The 22,173-nt window shown below is 40.6% G+C and overlaps 1 protein-coding gene across 2 annotated transcripts in view; it reads right to left on the bottom strand.

Annotated features, from left to right (window-relative positions):
• The window catches only part of B3GLCT (beta 3-glucosyltransferase), a 135,339-nt gene that overhangs the window by 31,143 nt on the left and 82,023 nt on the right, over positions 1-22,173 (bottom strand). The window contains exons 7-9 of one of the 2 annotated variants that reach the window (XM_074959303.1): positions 14,563-14,699; positions 13,444-13,507; positions 4,562-4,672 (exon numbers count right to left, since the gene is read on the bottom strand). In XM_074959303.1, the coding sequence (XP_074815404.1) occupies positions 4,562-4,672; positions 13,444-13,507; positions 14,563-14,699 (312 nt within the window). Of the gene's footprint in view, positions 1-4,561; positions 4,694-13,443; positions 13,508-14,562; positions 14,700-22,173 lie in introns of both variants that reach the window. The other variant, XM_074959293.1, reaches the window with a different exon arrangement.

Genomic DNA, 22,173 nt, shown 5'->3' with positions numbered 1-22,173 from the left:
CAAAGGGCAGTACAAGAAAAGCAATAAAAATGTTTTCATACATTTTTCTCTATGATATTTTGTTTTAGGTGCTTTGGGATTTTTCACTATTTGTATTTGTTTTTAAAGGATCACATGCCAGAGTGAGAGAAGAAATCACTGAAGTGGAGATTTGTGGTGAAAAGCTATCTAAAAGTAATGAGTTCTGAGGTAGATGTCAGGATTTTATCTCACTAGACATTAAACAATATGGTAGTACGATCACTTTCTTTTCTAATTAAAAAATGCCTTACTAATACTACTTTGTAATTATACAGCACCTTTGTACTGTAAGAATCCAAGTGCTTCATACAGAAAATTGATGATTATTGACCCTATTTTCCAGACAGTGAAACTAAGGGACAGAAAGTTTAAAGTCACACAGTGAGTCAATAAAGGTGCTGAGTAAAGAAGGACTGGTCTCCAAACTCCTACTGTCCTGCTCAAACAGACAGGGTGAGAACATCACCCAGCTCCAGCCCCTTTATACAGGTAGGAGGGCCAGAGCAATGTAAAGGATCCCTAAAAGCCCTGGATCTGCTTGGGGGAAGATTCTTCCAACACATGAACTGTGGAAGATAGACATAAAGCTGCCTTCCAAGGACCACCTCAGAAGTATGGGCATAGGGAGCTGCAGCTTATAGGACAGCTATAGGAAGCTGCCATTACATAGACCGGCCTTAGGACTCTGGAGGTCACAAAGATGGTTTAATGCCACATTAGGCCCGCCCTTACCATGGGATGCAAGCTCTGTGCTATCTTCCCAGAGTAGACAATCCTCAAGGACCACAGTTAATCACGTCTGAACTGCCACAGAGATTATTGCCGAGATGCAAAGCACTGCTCCCCTCAAGCACAAGAAATGGTGTGACGAGCCTCTCCGGGGTGCAACCTGGAACTGAGCCCTCTGACATACCAATCTGGGCCCCCTCTCACTGTGAAGGCTGTGACAAGCTGCAGACCACTCCTGGTCCTGCACTTACACAAACCTTTACACAGGTAGGGACACACCCAGCTGCAGTTACATGAAGGCTTCTCCCCCAGCTCCACAGCTTAGATTCATAGATACTGAGGTCAGAAGGGACCATTATGATCATCTAGTCTGACCTCCTGCACAACGCAGGCCACAGAATTTCACCCACCCACTCCTGCAAAAAACCTCTCACCTATGTCTGAGCTATTGAAGTCCTCAAATTGTGGTTTAAAGACTTCAAGGAGCAGAGAATCCTCCAGGAAGTGACCCGTGCCCCATGCTACAGAGAAAGGTGAAAAACCTCCAGGGCCTCTTCCAATCTGCCCTGGAGGAAAATTCCTTCCCGACCCCAAATATGGCAATCAGCTAAACCCTGAGCATATGGGCAAGATTCACCTGCCAGATACTACAGAAAATTCTTTCCTGGGTAACTCAGATTCCACCCCATCTAACATCCCATCATAGGCCATTAGGCCTATTTACCATGAATATTTAATTACCAAAAATCACGTTATCCCATCATACCATCTCCTCCATAAACTTATCGAGTTTAATCTTAAAGCCAGATAGATCTTTTGCCCCCACTGCTTCCCTTGGAAGACTATTCCAAAACTTCACTCCTCTGATGGTTAGAAACCTTCGTCTAATTTCAAGTCTAAACTTCCTGGTGGCCAGTTTATATCCATTTGTTCTTGTGTCCACATTGGTACTGAGCTTAAATAATTCCTCTCCCTCTCCGATATTTATCCCTCTGATATATTTATAGAGAGCAATCATATCTCCCCTCAACCTCCTTTTAGTTAGGCTAAACAAGCCAAGCTCCTTGAGTCTCCTTTCATAAGACAAGTTTTCCATTCCTCGGATCATCCTAGTAGCCCTTCTCTGTACCTGTTCCAGTTTGAATTCGTCCTTCTTAAACATGGGAGACCAGAACTGCACACAGTATTCCAGGTGAGGTCTCACCAGTGCCTTGTATAACGGTACTAAAACCTCCTTATCCCTACTGGAAATACCTCTCCTGATGCATCCCAAGACGCATTAGCTTTTTTCACAGCCATATCACATTGGCGGCTCACAGTCATTCTATGATCAATCAATACTCCAAGGTCCTTCTCCTCCTCTGTTACTTCTAATTGATGCGTCCCCAGCTTATAACTAAAATTCTTGTTATTAATCCCTAAATGCATGACCTTACACTTCTCACTATTAAATTTCATCCTATTACTATTACTCCAGTTTACAAGGTCATCCAGATCCTCCTGTATGATATCCCGGTCCTTCGCTAAATTGGCAACACCTCCCAGCTTTGTATCATCCGCAAACTTTATTAGCACACTCCCACTTTTTGTGCCGAGGTCAGTAATAAAAAGATTAAATAAGATTGGTCCCAAAACTGATCCTTGAGGAACTCCACTGGTAACCTCCCTCCAGCCTGACAGTTCACCTTTCAGTAGGACCCGCTGTAGTCTCCCCTTTAACCAATTCCTTATCCACCCCAAAGGTGTATTGTCTTGTCCTGGTCAAAAGCCTGACCTGTACGTTTATTTCCCAGTCCGTCCCTGCCCCAATGTGGAGAAGACAATGCACCAGTTTTTGATCCTGAGCATATTCCTTAAGCACTTCTAGCAAAACACACTGTTTTAGATAAAAAATATAAAACAAATTTATTAACTGCAGAAAGATAGATTTTAAGTGATTATTAGTGAGCGTACAGATCAAAGCAGATTACCTAAGAAATAAACAGAAATGCAATCTAGGCCTTATAAATTAGATAGGATTTGAATCAAGTGGTGTCTCATCCTGTTAGCTAGCACAAGCAAGTTATAGCTTTTGCGTACACAGGCTGGAATTCTTCTGTCCTGCCTGGACCCCTCTTCCCCAGGTCAGTCTTTGTTCCTAAGGTGTTTCCAGGTGTTGTGTTGTAAAGCGAGTGAGGTCAAGTGAGGTCACTTCCCCCTTTTGTATCTTCTTTCAGCTTGCTGGAAAGATCTTTTGCTGTGACATGAGTCAAACAGTCTCCCTTGGCTATGTGCTATCTCTGAAAGGTTTCCATTGCACACAGTTCCTGGGATAATCCTTGTGAGTGTATTCTCCTTGATGGGCCATCAATGTTGTTTGGCTTTATTGTTTTGTTGTACGTGAAAGGCTGCTTGTGGGTGTTCCCAACCTCACAACATGTTTCAGTGGCACATACATAGGAAAATTTAATAACTTCATATACAATGATAGCACATACAACTTAATGTTCAGATTTAAAATTTTAAAATGATACCTTACAAGGCATACTTTGTACAAAACATATCATAATTAGATCACCATGGTGAATATGGGGCACAGAGTGTCACACTTGGTTTTCTCTCATAGCAGTTTCTCCTAGCTCTATCATCTTTTGCTATACATGCTAAATGCTTGACAAAAAGTTTACAAACTAACCATATGACTAACAAATTAAGAATGGGGGAAGGGATAGATCAGGGAAGTTCATGTGTGTGTCTTCTTAGCTCCAAGATTTTATTTAATTTTTTTCTAGGTTTGCTATTATCTGTTTAGCTCACATTTCTTGTGGGGAACACAAGGGTTTGTAATCCTACCTTAGTGCACTACATTCAAATTAATACCCCCACTACCTAATTCTTATATACTGATCTTCATCCGTAGATCTCAAAGTGCTTTACAAAGGAGGTAAGTATCATTATTCCCATTTACAGATAAGGAAACAGTGACACAGCAAGTGAAGTGACTTGCCCAAGGCAAGCCAGTAGCAGAGCTGAGAATACAACCCAGGACTCCTGAGCCATGGTCCACTGCTCTAGCCACTGACCCACACTGATAGTTCTAAGGATTCTAAAAAGGAAACTGAAAACATATCACTTAACATGGCAGAACACCAACAACATACAATAAACTATTCTACATAGTTAAAGGGACTAGGCAAAAGGAGTAGAATTACTAACAGCATTGCCATCACTTTACATTTAAAGAAAAAGGGTCACCAGGACAAATAATTAAATAGTGCATGCAATACTTTCATCAAACAGCTTCTATAAATAAAAATGAGGACAGGTAATAATCTTACTAGGTATTGTGTTTTCAATTCCTGTTGAAGGGTACATGATATGGAACTATCTATTTAACAGACAGGAAGAACAATCCAATGGTTAGAGCACTAGTATGGGATCTGGAAGACGGGGGTCTAACAGACTTCCTATGTGATGTTGGGCAAGTCACTTTTCCATTCATAAAATGGGTAAAATAGCACTTCCCCTGCTCACAGGGATGTTGTGAGGCAAAATACATTAAAGACTGTGAGGTGCTCAGATACTCTGATAATGGGGGAACATGAGTACCTTAGATAGATCAATCATGTCTATAAGAAATACAATGTGTAATAGAGGGCTGAGCATGTAAGAAACAGTAGGAGAATGGTACTCCAAATGTGATATTTTTTCCCCTTAATTTGGTAAAAATATTTTCTCCAGGTCCCTGAGATTTTCTGTAAGTCAAGTTTCAGCCTTTGTAATAACAATGCTCTCTCTATCTTGTAAGTATAATTTAAAATATGATACTTACGCAAACTGGTAGGAAGTTACTGAACATTGTGGCACAGTTAACAGCCTTATATGAGTTCAAGTCATCCGTACAAAACTCAGGCACTGGAGTAAGATGTGGTCCATTGCCTTTCTGCCAAATATATAATGCAATCTATCAAAATATACAACATAAGTAGTAATGAGTAATGGAATTAAACAACAGTTTTCGTAATATACTCAGAAATCATTCTTATAAAGCAAATTAATAAAACATGACAGAAGAAACAGGGAAATAAAGAGGATTCTGCAGAGACTGTGTGTATGAATTGATTAACTAGTTTATTTACTTTGCATTTTGATTTTAAAATCAAACCACAATTTTTACTTAAAAAAACCTCTCTGCCATAACTTGAAAGTTTTAAAAATAATTAGCTCCAGGCACTCCAAACTGCCAAAAAATTGTAAGTGTAAATACATAACAAAAAAAGCCGGGGTACAGGAGGAAGGAAGGGGACTGAATAAATTTATCTGCACCTACTCTTAAATATAAGATAAAGTTTATTTTTTGTGTTGTTCTTTGCAATTAAGTAACAAGAAGGGTTTCTTCAGGTATGTTGGCAACAAGAAGAAAGCCAAGGAAAGTGTGGGCCCCTTACTGAATGAGGGAGGCAACCTAGTGACAGAGGATGTGGAAAAAGCTAATGTGCTCAATGCTTTTTTTGCCTCTGTCTTCACTAACAAGGAAAGCTCCCAGACTGCTGCGCTGGGCATCGCAACATGGGGAGTAGATGGCCAGCCCTCTGTGGAGAAAGAGGTGGTTAGGGACTATTTAGAAAAGCTGGATGTGCACAAGTCCATGGGGCCGGACGAGTTGCATCCGAGAGTGCTAAAGGAATTGGCGGATGTGATTGCAGAGCCATTGGCCATTATCTTTGAAAACTCGTGGCGAACGGGGGAAGTCCCAGATGACTGGAAAAAGGCTAATGTAGTGCCAATCTTTAAAAAAGGGAAGAAGGAGGATCCTGGGAACTACAGGCCGGTCAGCCTCACCTCAGTCCCCGGAAAAATCATGGAGCAGGTCCTCAAGGAATCAATCCTGAAGCACTTAGACGAGAGTAAAGTGATCAGGAACAGTCAGCATGGATTCACCAAGGGAAGGTCATGCCTGACTAATCTAATCGCCTTCTATGATGAGATTACTGATTCTGTGGATGAAGGGAAAGCAGTGGATGTATTGTTTCTTGACTTTAGCAAAGCTTTTGACACTGTCTCCCACAGTATTCTTGTCAGCAAGTTAAAGAAGTATGGGCTGGATGAATGTACTATAAGGTGGGTAGAAAGTTGGCTAGATTGTCGGGCTCAACGGGTAGTGATCAATGGCTCCATGTCTAGTTGGCAGCCGGTGTCAAGTGGAGTGCCCCAGGGGTCGGTCCTGGGGCCGGTTTTGTTCAATATCTTCATAAATGATCTGGAGGATGGTGTGGATTGCACTCTCAGCAAATTTGCGGATGATACTAAACTGGGAGGAGTGGTAGATACGTTGGAGGGCAGAGATAGAATACAGAGGGACCTGGACAAATTGGAGGATTGGGCCAAAAGAAACCTGATGAGGTTCAATAAGGATAAATGCAGGGTCCTGCACTTAGGACGGAAGAACCCAATGCACAGCTACAGACTAGGGACCGAATGGCTAGGCAGCAGTTCTGCGGAAAAGGACCTAGGGGTTACAGTGGACGAGAAGCTGGATATGAGTCAGCAGTGTGCCCTTGTTGCCAAGAAGGCCAATGGCATTTTGGGATGTATAAGTAGGGGCATAGCAAGCAGATCGAGGGACGTGATCGTTCCCCTCTATTCGACATTGGTGAGGCCTCATCTGGAGTACTGTGTCCAGTTTTGGGCCCCACACTACAAGAAGGATGTGGATAAATTGGAGAGAGTCCAGCGAAGGGCAACAAAAATGATTAGGGGTCTGGAACACATGACTTATGAGGAGAGGCTGAGGGAGCTGGGATTGTTTAGTCTGCAGAAGAGAAGAATGAGGGGAGATTTGATAGCTGCTTTCAACTACCTGAGAGGTGGTTCCAAAGAGGATGGTTCTAGACTATTCTCAGTGGTAGAAGATGACAGGAGTAATGGTCTCAAGTTGCAGTGGGGGAGGTTTAGGTTGGATATTAGGAAAAACTTTTTCACTAGGAGGGTGGTGAAACACTGGAATGCGTTACCTAGGGAGGTGGTAGAATCTCCTTCCTTAGAAGTTTTTAAGGTCAGGCTTGACAAAGCCCTGGCTGGGATGATTTAATTGGGGATTGGTCCTGCTTTGAGCAGGGGGTTGGACTAGATGACCTCCTGAGGTCCCTTCCAACCCTGATATTCTATGATTCTATGATTAATTTTGGTGATATGGAATGCTTAATTCTGTTTGTTTTAATGTCAACAATAAATAGATTTTAAAATGGACCTGTTCTCTGATGATAATTTAAAATACTCCAGAATGAACACGAAACTACCATGGAAGTGTATTGAAAGATCCTTTTGTCTATTGTAAACTGAAAGATTACCAGAATGCTAACAAACGTCTTTAAAGAAAGAAAAAGTAATACAAGGACAAAGGCTGAAGTAAAGACAAAGGTTCATCTTGTCTCAGCGTATCTTGAATTAATTATGCTCCATGTTGTAAATTATTATATGTGGAGCTGTTAGCACCACCTCTAGTTAAGGTTACTTGACATTTCCCATTTTAAGTCCCTGTTTTCAGTTGCTATTAACTTCAACTAACTGTATGAGATGAAATTTTCTATGCTGGATGTCTGCATTAGGCTGATTCCTTCCCTCCCTCCTTTTTGAAAGTTTCAGCTAAAATGGTTCAGATGTTTCAGAGAACAAAAGGAGAGGGAAATATGTTTCTGCTATAATTAAAAAAATTCTTTCAAATTCTTTCTTTGCTCACATGCTCACAGTATAACTGATTGCAATATGTGGGGTCAGGAAGGAATTTCCCCCGAGGTCAGATTAACAGTGACCTTGTAGGGTTTTCACCTTTCTCTGCGGCATGTGGGTGCATGTCACTTGTCAGGATTATCTGGGTATATCTCACTTACTCATTTCCCTGCCATTATGGGGGCCTCAGGTACGGTGCACCTCAGTCCCTCTTATTCTCTGCCTGTGGCACATAGTCTCCTATAGGCTGTAATACTTTGGTCTAGTTTCAGTTGTTGTCAGTTGTGAGGGTGACATTGGTATCCTGAAATACACAGGAGATCAGACTAGATGATCTGGTGATCCCTTCTGGCCTTAAACGCTGAACTACTTCACTGAGAAGCTCCAGCACCTCCATGTTTTGAAGCAGACACTTGATTTTGGCAGGAGGGTTGCTCTGATATCTTTGGCCACCCCCATGAAAAAATCTCACAAATTTGGCCAAGTTATAAAACCCTAAAAAACAAACCAAAAAACAACCCTCAGTTTGCACATACTCAGTGGAGACTTTTGATAGCTAAACTCTCCTAATATACTGTCTGCACTGAATAATGCTCTATCTTGGGAATGCAGGAGGATAGCAGAATTTTCCCTGCAAATACTCCTCCTGACATCTGAGGGTGTTGCAGGAGCCAGAAGCTAGGAAGCAATAGAGGGGAGGAAGGGTCAGGAACTGATACAGGTGGGGCATGGATAGGTGCAGAAGGAGAAGGCAATAGGAGATGGGATAGGGTGGTGGGGGGGAACAGGAGCAGAAGCTGGGATGGGGGGATTTGGATATGAGCAGAGGCGGAGGTGAGCAGGATCCAGGGTCAGGAAAGAGGATTTGGGCCAGGGACAGAGGTGAGCAGGATCCAGGGTGGGGCAGGAGGACTTTGACAGGAGCAGGGACAGAGGTGAGCAGGATTCAGGATTGGGTGGGAAGATTTGGATAGAACGAGAGGTGGAGGTTAGCATCAGGAGCCGGGGGTGGTGGACAGGAGCAGAAGCCAGAAGTTGCGGGCATATATAGTAATAGAGGGAGACAAAGACAGGTAGGGGCACAGGAGCAGAAGTGTCTACAACCATGAGAGAAAACTCCTACAGAACTTAGTCTCTCCACTCCTCTTTCAGCAGATAGCTATGAAACCTGCTGGCAAGGTGTCTCACGGCCCTCCTCTAGTGACTGATACACACAGAGGATAACAGTTTCCTGCTGCTATCAGTTACTCTTTCAGCTCTAGTGGTAGAGGTGAACCTAAAGTCCTAAACAAAATGATGACCCAACCTGGGGAGCAATATGGTTCCACATGATGGAATTTCTGTCTCAGTTGGTTTTAAAAAAAAAAAACACTTCGAAAATTATTTTAAAAATCTACCTTAGGTTGCCAAGTCAAGCATAGGAAAAGCCAGGATTAAGTTTGCCTGTGTAATCTTGATTCGTCTCCTTTGAACGTATGCGTTATGATCATAGAATCATAGACGATTAGAATTGGGAGAGACCTCAGGAGGCCATCTAGTGTCCAACCCCCTGCTCAAAGCAGAACCAACACCAACTAAATCATCCCAGCCAGGGCTTTGTCAAGCTGGGCCTTAAAAACCTTTAAGGATGGAGAGTCCATCACCTCCCTAGGTAACCCATTCCAGTGCTTCACCACCCTCCTAGTGAAATAGCGTTTCCTAATATCCAACCTTGACCTCCCACACTGCAACTTGAGACCATTATTCCTTGTTCTGTCATCTGCCACCACTGAGAACAGCCAAGCTCTGTCCTCTTTGGAACCCCCCTTCAGGTAGTTGAAGGCTGCTATCAAATCCCCCTTCACTCTTCTCTTCTCCAGACTAAACAAGACCAGTTCCCTCATCCTCTCCTCATAAGTCACGTGCCCCAGCCCCCTGATCATTTTTGTTGCCCTCTGCTGGACTCTCTCCAATTTGTCCACATCCTTTCTGTAGTGGAGGCCCCAAAATGGAGGTAATACTCCAGATGTGGCCCACCAGTGCAGAATAGAAGGGAATAATCACTTCCCTCCATCTGCTGGCAATGCTCCTACTAATGCAGGCCAATATGCCATTAGCCTTCTTGGCAACGAGGGCACACTGCTGACTCATATCCAGTTTCTCATCCACTGTAATCCCCAGGTCCTTTTCTGCAGAATTGCTTCTTAGCCAGTCGGTCCCCAGCCTGTAGCAGTGCATGGGATTCTTCCTTCCTAAGTGCAGGACTCTGCACTTTTCCTTGTTGAACCTCATCAGATTTCTTTTGGCACAATCCTCCAATTTGTCTAGGTCCCTCTAGACCTTATCCCTATCCTCCAGCGTATCTACCTCTCCCCCAAGCTTAGTGTCATTTGTGAATTTGCTGAGGGTGCCACCCATCCCATCATCCAGATCATTAATAAAGATGTTGAACAAAACCGGCCCCAGGACCGACCCCTGGGGCACTCCGCTTGATACCGGCTGTCAACTATGTATTGAGCCATTGATCACTATCCGTTGAGCCCGACAGTCTAGCCAGCCATGATATAGTCTTTAATTACATGTTCAGATACTACTTTCCTCCCACCCCAGGATCCCCAGCTCATCCCCCCATCCCAGGATGTGTTCTGAGAATGAATCAGGGTTGTGTACTGAAGGAGACTGTTGTCTATAGGACCCTGCCTCATTTGTTGCAGAAGCTGGAAGGTATGTAGTGAATGAGGCAGGGAACTGCAGGAAGAGAAAGGATAGTCTTTTAGTTAAGAAAGTTAAATACTACTATGAAGGACTGAATTCTAGCTGTGCCTCTACCACAGAGCTCCTAAGTGATGCTGGGCAAGTCACTACATTTGGCATATGCAATCCGGTCAAGACAAGCAACGGCATTCTCATCAATCATATTCAAGGCACAAAGACCTCCAGGAAGTTGAGTCATTTTGCAGTTCTCAGCAGTGTGTCATGGTTTGTGGCTGCCCACACTGACATAGTGGACTGACTCTAAAACACCAATGAAATTCCGCTGCAGCACAAATTCCATGTCTGGTATGAAACTGCTTCAGAAAGCTCCATGCCTTTGTGGTAAATCAAACCCAGGCTGAGTTTGAGTGGGGTACAAGACAAGATAATATAATTACTTTCTCTGCAGACCATGAAGCTCGCAATGCTTCCTCTACCGTAAATCCCTCATCTGGTAAACATACCCAAATCGGTAGCCAATAGGGCAGATGACAATATGGTGGATTAAACAGGTCTTTAATTTAATATCACATAACTTTGTCACAAGCTTTGCTATGTTTTCCTCTCTGCATGCACTGGGCAGAGCAATATTGCAGAGAACTGGTAACCATGGTAGAAGAGTAGATTTAAGAGTGCCTGAAATAATATGCACGGTGGAATTAAGTTATACGTCAATTATCTTTGTGTGAGACTAGCAAGCCCATACTGGAGAGCAATATTCTGCCACTGAATAACACTGCCAAGGCTGAAATGTATAATGTTTGGGCACTGGAGCCTCATGTCATTCTGGGTAGTTTTCAGAGCCGGTTGTTGCGTGTTTTGACCTTAGTCACTGTCTTTTAAGATGGTCACAATATGTGAGTTCTATCCAACATGACGCCTACATAAAACTGGGTGTAAATCATGTTTTATTCACTGACCATTGAGAACTATCTTCAGGTCTCTGCCCACTTATGCATGATGTAAGTGGAAGACAATTGACACAGTCTTACTTCCACTTGGTATCAGATGCCACAGACAACAATAATTGACCACACCCGCCATATCTGCACTCAGAACACTGTCAAGTATGTCAAAGGAGTGTGACTGAGTGCCGAGGAATATGTTGCCTGCATAAACAAACTTGTGAGACCCAATATATGGTAGGTCATTCGAATATAAGTTGAATAACATTGGCGATAATGCTTGCAAGAGGCTGTTCTTCTGGTGCCTCCAAGCACTTGTTCTATCACCAATATGCACACTGAAATGGCGACTTCTCAAAAACCGAGCCATTGCACATACTAACCAACTTGGCATAGTTCTAGACAATTTCATCAAAATGCCTGTGTGCCAAACCATATCATATGCCACAGTAAGGTTAAGGAAAACTAAACCACTCTTCAGCTTATGTTAGAATCCATTTTTGATTAAAGTTGTAAGTGCCGGCAAGTCACTTAAACCAACATAATTCATTGCTGATCACTAAAAGTGATCTTCAGATTTGTAGACTTAGTGAGCACTCAACTGCAACTGAAGTTGACTGGAAGCTTGCTTTGAATAAATGAAGTGTTATAAAAAGGCTAAGTAGACAAAAAATAAGGACCTAGGTGTCTCAAGCTGGGCTCCAAAAATTAGTGAGCACTTGGATCTTAATTTCAATGTGCCTCAGTTCCCCAGATGTAAAATTGGGATAATAATTCTAATGGGGACAATATCACCTAATCTCACAGAAATGTTGTGAAAACAAACTCTTTAATGTTTGTGAAGCACTCAGATATTATGGTGAGAGCGCCACAGAAACACCCAGGAGAAAATAAATAATTTTGTATTCAGTACAGCATAGGCTAGTGTGCATTAAATAAAGCATGGGGCTCCACTGAATGTGGAGGATAAAACAGAGTTCTAAGATTCACATTGAAAATGAAAGGTATTTTATGGAATGCCATTCTAAAAGGTCTTCTTGCAGAAAACCATAAACGAACACAATGTTTGTGCTTTATGACAAAAAAAAGCCATATATTTGTAAGACAGACTGTGTTCCATCTGGAAAGCCACAGCAGAGAAGTGAATGTAGACAGTATTAGGAAGAAGACTAATGAATAGGCAGCAGCTAGACCTAATAGACACAAAGGTGGAAAAAAAAGCACTTAAGGCAAATGATGTCACTTGGATTCTCTTACTGAAGGTACATGAGCATAATACAATTCCTTTTCCCCTCAACAATGATAAAGCAAAACAGAAGAACATGGTAATCACTCTTCTGTCACATCTCCCTTGTATCTCCAGCTTCTCCAGTCTTCACCGAAATCTAAATACACTGGGATTAAGGAATGAGTGGATTCATGAGGGCAGGATAGTAAACTAAGCTCAAATATTTATCTTCATAATTTAGACTCTATAATACCAATATTAAAGATACTGGATTGTATCCTTTGATTTACTTGCAGGCAGTGTAATTTATGGAGGACAGGTGTAACCACCCCTTTACTTCTATCTGAAGAAGCAAGCGAGCGATTGCCGTTTCAATTGTTACAGCCTTGGGGTCAATTAGAGTGTGTTACAGTAACCTAGTCTGGGTGTGGCAAAGGAGGATGGTCCCAGGAAGGTCTGCATCAGAGAGAAATAGAGGGACTTTCTGGATAAACCAGAAATGGTGGAAATGACTCTTGACGACCATCCAAATATAAACTTCCTTTCTCAGAAAACAGTGATGCATTTCCATTCCCCACCCCTCACCCCCCGCCCACACCCACACTTCCACAAATTCCCAAATCTGTTTGGCTGTACTGCCTGAATAAGACACACACACAAGCCACAAGCAGGCCTCTTAAAATGCTTCCTGCTGCCAACAACCATCATAATAGTTCAGTCCAGTTTGAAATTCAATATCAGTGAGCCAGTCTGATATCTGAGACAATCCTTAATGGATATAGAAGAGGAGACTCAAAATGCAAACTTTTCTATTTGATGAGCTGGGGACCTCTTCCTTTTTTCCCTAGCAAACTTCCAAAAAGTGATGCCTTCTTGCACACTACCCCATAATACAAATTCAGCTTTACTTGCAGTACCATCTACATTTTGTAATAGAACTTTTACAATTCTACATATTATAACACTGAAAAGGAAGGAAAAAAAATATACAGTCCAGAAAGTTCAAAACTTTTAACAACCTTAAAAAGTCTATTATTTAGGCTTCAATTTATCAGCATTTAAACAGAAAATGACAAGGTTATTTTCTTACATGTCTCACAGGAATAGAACATGGCTTACCTCATGTTTTAAATCTATTGTAAAGTCTGACTTAAGTGGTTCACTTTTCAGCTTGCTTGCAAGCCTGTACAATAAACATAATGAAATTTACTTACTTCATAATGTAAGAACAAGAGTAATGTAATGGAGACAGCAACAATTTTTTAAACAAACTTGAGATTTTATTTATGTCTATGAAATGTCAAATCATTTTCTAAGGGCTTCTTGATAATGAGCTGTTTACACATGAGTTGCAGGAATTTAGCAGATACAATTCCAAAATAGGCTACAACTGAACTGATTCTTTTAGAAAACAAACATTTGCAGTGTTATTTTACTATACAACCCTCCTTCAACATTTAAAAAAAAATAAGCTAATTCATCAGGAATTTGAGAGGTGGGGAGTCGTTTGTGGGCTGGGGGTTCTTGACTGCAAAAAAAAAATCACACTTCTGGATTTATTAGAACCAGAAAATGTTTATATAAAATAATCTAGAATGGAAAGCAAACATCTGAACATAGCCCGCTGCTGTGAGTACTAGTTCTTAGCAGATGCCTCTCAGTGTCAATTTTGCCTGCCCAAGAAGAAAGTCTTCAATAGGAGAGGACCTGCAATCACATTTTTAACATTCAAGGAGACAATTTTGTGCTTGCAGCTGCTTAATGATCAGCCCCTTGCTCACTAATCTAAGCTTTTTCTTCCTATTTGTGCTCCCATTTGAAACATTTAAACATTTTCCATTTATGAATATATACTTTTACTGCATAAAGGTGCATAAGACTTTAAACTTCACACGGTACGTGAAATCAAAGTGTATACCAAAGAGACAAAGTTACATGCAAAAATATATTTCTGCACATATGTATTTATGAAATTTTAATTATTTATTATTATAATTTGTGTTTGCAAAGTTTCTTTTGTGTGTTTCGGTATGTGGGATGAGGAGGGAAGGCATTTTATAAGAAATAGTAGTATTTTAAATTTCGTGTAAAACACTAATCTGTGCTCAGTCATAACTCCTTAAAATAATATTGCTTAGTGTTTATATAGCTTTTTATATCTTCAAAGCACTTTACAAACATGAACTAATTAACTATAAATAAAACAATTTTAGAAAAGATTACAAATTAAATTCTTACTTGTTTACAAGCGGAATGCTAAGTGCCCAGCCAGCAGCAAAATCTGGAAATTTAAAGATTGTAGGATTTTCAGCAAAGGCATAATGATGTATTATTGTAGATTCTTCATCATACAACGCTTTTCCTAAGAACCATTCCTGTAAAGAGAGGTGGGATATATCATTTTGCTCATCTACTGCATTGCTTTAATAAAGGAAACCGATAAAAAACAATATTCATACTGAATAAAATGAACCCGAGAGAGAGGGTGTGTTGTTTGTAATGAGACTGACTAAAATTTCATTTGTCTGCTGATGGTGAGAACCGAGGAGGAGAAAACAGGGGAGGGAGAGAAAATATTTTAAAGATCCACATGCAAAGTACTTCCAAACCATCAGCTCCCTTTGGTCCCGCATCGCAGCAGCTTCCCCCTCAACTGAGGACTGAATAAGTCTAATACTACATCCGATGAAGTGAACTGTAGCTCACAAAAGCTTATGCTCAAATAAATTTGTTAGTCTCTAAGGTGCCACAAGTACTCCTTGTTCTTTTTGCGAATACTGACTAACACGGCTGCTGCTCTGAAACCTCTAATACTACTCTGAGTGTCGGCTAGAGGGTGCACCATATCCTCACAGGCTGAATCCACATCAAATTTGGAATCCATGTCCGTCAATCTTCAGTTATGTTTCACTAGTGATTTTTTCAGGCAAATACATTTTAAGTACCCAATCCCTCAAAAGAATAACTGACCGAAGATGACCAGAGTCTGTTCTAAGTTTTACATGAATGAAGCGGGAGAATAAGAAATTACTTATAACAGAACATTACAAAAAGGGCAGTTCAAGACACGATTTATTGTGTCGGGAGATATTTAATAAACTTAAATGCTGGTACTTTCCCTGACATTAATTTTAAATAGCAAGACTGACTACTCACATGCCTAAAGTTAATTTCACATCTAAGTATTTGCAGGACGAGGACCCTAAAGAGGATTTTTAACATAAAACCAACACCTAAGAAAGGAATGGGTCAGTATCCACAGCCACAGGGCCAAAAAGTAATACTAGGAACATTTGGATCATCTCAAGCAGTGGTTCAACAAAAGCTTTTTAATTGTAGATATTATTCTATGTATTGTTGCAGTGCCTCATGGCCCACACTGTTTGGCTTTTGACAATTTACAATATAAAATTACAAATTCTTCAGGTAAAATGGACAAAGCTGGGTTCATAATTTCATCACAACATACAAAATGTCATGTAGTGTTATTTAGGCCATAGTAAAGATTGTGTCAAAATTCCAGTCTAAACCCCATTTTCCATCTGTTTATAACTTTCAGGAAAAATAATCACTCTTTTTTTTGAAAATTAGTCTTCTGGAATATATTTTTTTGATACCAAACTTTTAGATCTATTAGACAAAAAGAATATATTTAAGCAGAACATTAAGAAATATTAAGGCAGGACACCTCAACCTCAAGACATCCTTCCCTTCTTCTCAGCAGCCATTTATACAATTGCATAACGAAAGGCTCCTAATTCTCCAGCTCCCATAATCCCTTGCATCTCTATACAGGTGCCAAACATGCTCCCCCATCTGATTCCCTAGTCAAACCAGCTTCTACCAGGACAGAAAGAGGTTAAGGGTGAAAGGCTTCTTGACATTCCCTCCACCGAAGTCAGAGGGGTTCCTACCATCCCCTATGCCCTTAGGCACTGAGTTTTATCCCACCAACAAAATAAGTCCATTTTTCTTTGTTTACTATTAGTGACAACAGTATCCACTGGAAAGCTATCTAGGAGATAAAAATATTTGAGGAAGAATGGAAATGGATGGAGATGCAAACTCTTGTGTATAAAAAGGTACTATTCTGAGTAACAAAATCACTCTTTAAAAGTGAAGCCATACAAAACATTTCCAGTCTAGATTTAGGTCCTTAAGGGTTGAATCATTTTGATGCTACATACATTCTATGCTATTTGACAACCAGTTTCAGTACATTATTTCTAACATTTTCATACTATGGTAACATTTAGCGACTCTCGTCAAGAGCAGGCACTGTGCTAGGCAATGTGTAATCAGAGATGTCACTCAATTTAATCAAATCACCAGAAACAACATGCCCTGGGTAGTGTGGAAAGGCTCACTCTGTGATATTATGGTGCAAAATGGAGAGCTCTCATGGTTGTATTGCTGTATAATATTTTTCTATACAAAAGCTCACGGCTGTAATGATTATTTTTCAGTCTCTGATATTTACATGACAATGATTTGTGATCCTGCTAAACTTCCTAAATAAATAAACAGATCAAAAAGTGGTTCTTATACCAAGACAAGACCAAAGCTGACTGTGAAAAGTTACAAAAGGTTCTCACAAAACTGGGTGACTGGGCAAGAAAATAGCAGATGAAATTCAATGTTGATAAGTGCAAAGTAATGCACATTGGAAAACATAATCCCAACTGTACATACAAAATGATGGGGTATAAATGCCACTCAAGAAAGATCGTGGAGTCATTGTGGATTATTCCCCGAAACCATCTATTCAATGTGCAGTGGTAGTCAAAAAAGCTAACAGAATGTTAAGAACCATTAAGAAAGGGATAGATAATAAGACAGAAAATATCATAATGCCACTATATAAATCTACGGTATTCCCACACCTTGAATAGTGTGTGCAGATGTGGTCACATCATCTGATAAAGGATATACTAGAACTGGAAAAAGTACAGAGAAGGGCAATAAAAATGATTAGGGGTATGGAACAGCTTCCTTATGACGCGAGATTAAAAATCTGGGACTGTTCAGTTTAGAAAAGAGGCGACTACGGGTGGATATGATAGAAGTCTATAAAATCATGAATGGTGTGGAGAAAGTGAATAAGGAAGTGTTATTTACCCCTTCACATATTTACCCTCCTACACAGGAACAAGGGGTCACCCAATTAAATTAATAGGCAGCAGGTTTAAAACAAACATAAGAAAGTATTTCTTCACACAACGCACAGTCAACCTGAGAACTTGTTGCCAGGGGATTTTGTGAAGGCCAAAAGTACAAGTATGTTCAAAAAAGAAATAGGTAAATTCATGGAGAATAGTTCCATTGATGGCAATTAGCCAAGATGATCAAGGACACACCCCCATGTTGTAGCTGTCCCTAAACCTCTGATTGCCAGAAGCTGGGAGTGGACGACAGAGGATGGAAAACTAGATAACTGCCCTGTTCTATTCAATCCTTCTGAAGCATCTGGCCTTGGTCACTGTCAGAAGACAGGATACTGGGCTAGATGGACCATTAGTTTGATCCAGCATGGCCATTCTTATGTAATTGTGTATTTTAGTTATGCTAAAATAACCTATAAGAACTACTTCCCATGGTTCCTGGGTGTAAAAACCATACATTATTTTCCTTACTCTATAAAAAGTAGAAAATGAAAACCATTGGTATAAATTTTCGTTAGAATATTGTGTCTGCAATATTAACCCACCAATCAACAACAGCAAGTACATTCAAAATTACATCGGATATTCTACTCTCAAGTGTGTTCTGTCACATCTAAGTATTGTATTCCATATTATAGTTTTACAAGGCCATTGATGTGCACTGGATTTACAGAAATTATGGTTGTACATGCCTCTTGTTAGTTTATTTGTTTTAAATTTTAATATTTCTTTTTTGGCAGAATAAATTCAAGAAGAGAAGGAGTAGGCAGTACTGAAAGTGAAGTGTTATAGTGTGTTAAGCATACAACATCTCACAGGTATCAGAACTGCAACACAACTGAAAAATGGAGCAAGTTAAATACGGAGCATCAGCTTCTAATTTTGAACTCTTCCTAGTGTCACAAACTAATTTATTTAAAGGTGAAATATAAAGCTAATGTTTAAAGGTGTTTAAGAGCCAAATCATTAACAAAATGCATGCTGATTTAAAATTTAAATATTTACATTTTAAAACAAAAGTGGGATAGAGTGTCCATTTACCCTGTGACACTCTATCCCATCACAAGCAGATTGTGATGTCAGCAGCTCATGCAGGGGAGCTAGATACATGGTGTCATAGCCTGATCCAGTGCCCTTCTGTAGGAACACCAGTCTGTTGTGAGTAGTCCCAATTCTGGGGCCCAAGTGCTTCCAAGCCAACTGGGCCTATGCAGTCTAAGTCAATGTTTCTAGCTCTGAGGCTCTAGACCACATTCCCAGAATCAGACTTCTGGTCTGACATTCTTCTTTGAGATGTGAGGCGCTGCTGCACAAGTACCTAAAATCGATGTCTGAGACTTCCCAAGCCCCCCAGCTGCTTCCACATGATCCCCCAGAGCTCCAAATAGGCTGCAGGTGCTCTGGGCTTCTAGTTTAACCCTTTCAGGAATAACATGGCAGGAAAGCAAGGTACACATGCTTAACAAAGGAATTTAACCACAGCGACTATACTCTTGAAGGCACTCAGGAGTTCTAACTCTTTGAAAAGTTACAGAGGTCCTGAGAAGCACTCCCTCCCTTGTCTGATCTTGCCTCTTCTGCAAGTCTGAGGTTTGTCAGCATTACCAGTTGGGCAGAGTTCCTCCTGCCCTTTTCAATCCTGCACGTCGTGCTTCCAAGTGGCAATGGTCAGTCCCCCCTGCTCAAAGCAGTACCCAAATCTTATGTACGGTCTCTCTTCTTTTCCAGGTCCCCAGGCTGAGATGCTGCAGATCCACCTGCCATACTGGCACCCATGTATAGAAAATCCATAGTTTGATGGAGTCAGAGCCAGAACCTGAGACACAAAAGTGATGGCTCCAGTTTGCTTTGTGATGGTTTCTGAGTGATGGTGGTTCAATGAGGTGGTCAAGCAACTTTCCTGGATGGAGCACCTATTTGGAATTCAATTCAATAAACTAGCACTGGGCAAGATTAAACGTGTTCTACCCATAATATAAAATGGAGGTGCTAATACAAAATGGAGTTCACAATTTGATAGACATATTCCACGTCATCACATATGGAGCCATGAACCCACATTTTGGCAGGTAAACAGCAATTTTTATATATTTATTAGGGCTGCCAAGTGATTAAAAAAATGTATTGTGATTAATCACGCAATTAAAAAAATTAATCAAAATTAATTGCACTGTTAAATGATAATAGAATACCATTTATGTAAATATTTTTGGATATTTTCTACATTTTCAAATATACTGATTTCAATTACAACACAGAATGTAAAGTGTACAGTGCTCACTTTATGTTTGTTTTTTATTACAAATATTTGCACTGTAAAAAATAAAAGTAGTATTTTCAATTCACCTAATATAAGTACTATAGTGCAATCTCTATCATGAAAGCTGAACTTACAAATGTCGAATTATGTACAAAAAAACCTGCATTCAAAAATAAAACAATGTAAAACTTTAGAGCCTACAAGTCCACTCAGTCCTACTTCAGCCAATCGCTCAGACAAACAAGTTCGTTTACATTTGCAGGAGATAATGCTGCCCGCTTCTTGTTTACAATGTCACCTAAAAGTGAGAACAGACATTCTCATGGCCCTGTTGTAACCGGCGCTGCAAGATATTTACATGCCAGATGCACTAAAGATTCATATGTCCCTTGCATGCTTCAACCACTATTCCAGAGGATATGCATATGCATCCATGATGATAACTATCCAAAGCAGAGTGGACTGATGCATGTTCATTTTCATCATCTGAGTCAGATGCCACCAGAAGAAGGTTGATTTTCTTTTTTGGTGGTTCGGGTTCTGTAGTTTCCGCGTCTGAATATGGCTCTTTTAAGACTTCTGAAAGCATGCTTCACACCTCGTCCCTCTCAGACCCAAACCTTGGGTCGCGCGCTGTAGCTATTTTTAGAAATCTCACATTGGTACCTTCTTTGCATTTTGTCAAATCTGCAGTGACAGTGTTCGTAAATCAGACATGTACTGGGTCACGAGGACCAGATGGTATTCACCCAAAAGTTCTGAAGGAACTCAGATGTGAAATTGCAGGACTACTAACTGTAGTTTGTAACCTATCATTTAAATCAGCTTTTGTACCAAATGACTGGAGGATAGCTAATGTGAAGCCATTTTTTTAAAAGGGCTCCAGAGGTGAAAACAGCTATTACAGGCCAGTAAGCCTGACTTCAGTACCAGGCAAACTGGTTAAAACTATAGTAAAGAAGAGAATTGTCAGATAGACAGATGAAAATAATTTACTGGAGAAGAGTCAACATGGTTTCTGTAAAGGGAAATCATGCCTCACCAATCTACTAGAATTCTTTGAGGGAGTCAACAAGCATGTGAACAAGAGGGATCCAGTGAATATAGTGTACTTAGATTTTCAGAAAGCTTTTGACAAGGTCCCTCACCAAAGGCTCTTAAGCAAAGTAAGCTGTCATGGGATTAGAGGGAAGGTCCTCTCATGGATTGGTAACTGGTTAAAAGATAGGAAACAAAGAGTAGGAATAGATGGTCAGTTTTCAGAATGGAGAGAGGTAAATAGTGGTGTCCCCCAGGGGTCTGTCCTGGGCCCAGTCATATTCAACATACTCATAAATGATCTGGAAAAAGGGGTAAACAGTGAGGTGGCAAAATTTGCAGATGATACAAAACTCCTCAAGATAGTTAAGTCCAAAGCAGACTGCGAAGAGCTACAAAGGGATCTCACAAAACTGGGTGACTGGGCAACAAAATGGCAGATGAAATTCAATGTTGATAAATGCAAAGTAATCCACATTGAAAAACATAATCCCGACTATACACATAAAATTATGGGGTCTAAATTAGCTGTTACCACTTGTCATAAACATACAGCTAAGGGTAGCCTAGAATTCCTCCTTACCTGTAAGGGTTTAAGAAACTCAGATAACCTGGTTGGCACCTGACCAAAAGGACCAATAAGGGAAAGAAGATACTTTCAAATCGGGGGTGGGGGGGAAGGCTTTGTTTGTGCTCTGTGTTGTGTGTTCTCTGGGGAAGCAGAGAAGCACCAGATCAGAAAACTCCTTCTCCTAAAATCATCCTAAAATGAGTCTCAATATTGCAAAAAGAGTAAGTAAATAAGGCAAGTCACATTAGATTATCTTTTATTTTTAGCTTGTGAATTTTCCCTATGGTTAGAGGGCGGTTTATCCCTGTTTTTTGTAACTTTAAAGTTTTGCCTAGAGGGGAATCCTCTGTGTTTTGAATCTGATTACACTGTAAAGTTGTCTTCCATCCTGATTTTACAGAGGTGCTTCTTTTACTTTTTTTCCTTTATAATAAAGTTCTGTTTTTTAAGAATCTGATTTACCTATTTGGTTGGTATATTATTCTCAAGCCTCCCCAGGAAAGGGGGTGAAGGAGCTTGAGGAGATATTTTAGGGAAGAGGAACTCCAAGTGGTCCTTTTCCTGAATCTTTGTCTAACTCACTTGGTGGTGGCAGCAGTACCCATCCAAGGACAAGGAAGGATTTGTGCCTTGGGGAAGTTTTTAACTTAAGCTGGTAGAAATAAGGTTAGGGGGTCTTTCATGCGGGTCCCCACATCTGTACCCTAGAGTTCAGAGTGGGGAGGGAACCTTGACACCACACAAGAGAGAGCTCTTCATAGAATCACAGAACTGGAAGGGACCTCGAGAGGTCATCTAGTCCAGTCCCCTGCACTCAA

Source organism: Natator depressus, chromosome 1 (assembly GCF_965152275.1).
Source record: "Natator depressus isolate rNatDep1 chromosome 1, rNatDep2.hap1, whole genome shotgun sequence".
Classification (NCBI taxonomy): Eukaryota; Metazoa; Chordata; order Testudines; family Cheloniidae; genus Natator; species Natator depressus.
The sequence above is the reverse complement of the archived record's forward strand: the minus strand, read 5'-3'. Positions and strand labels throughout refer to the sequence as shown.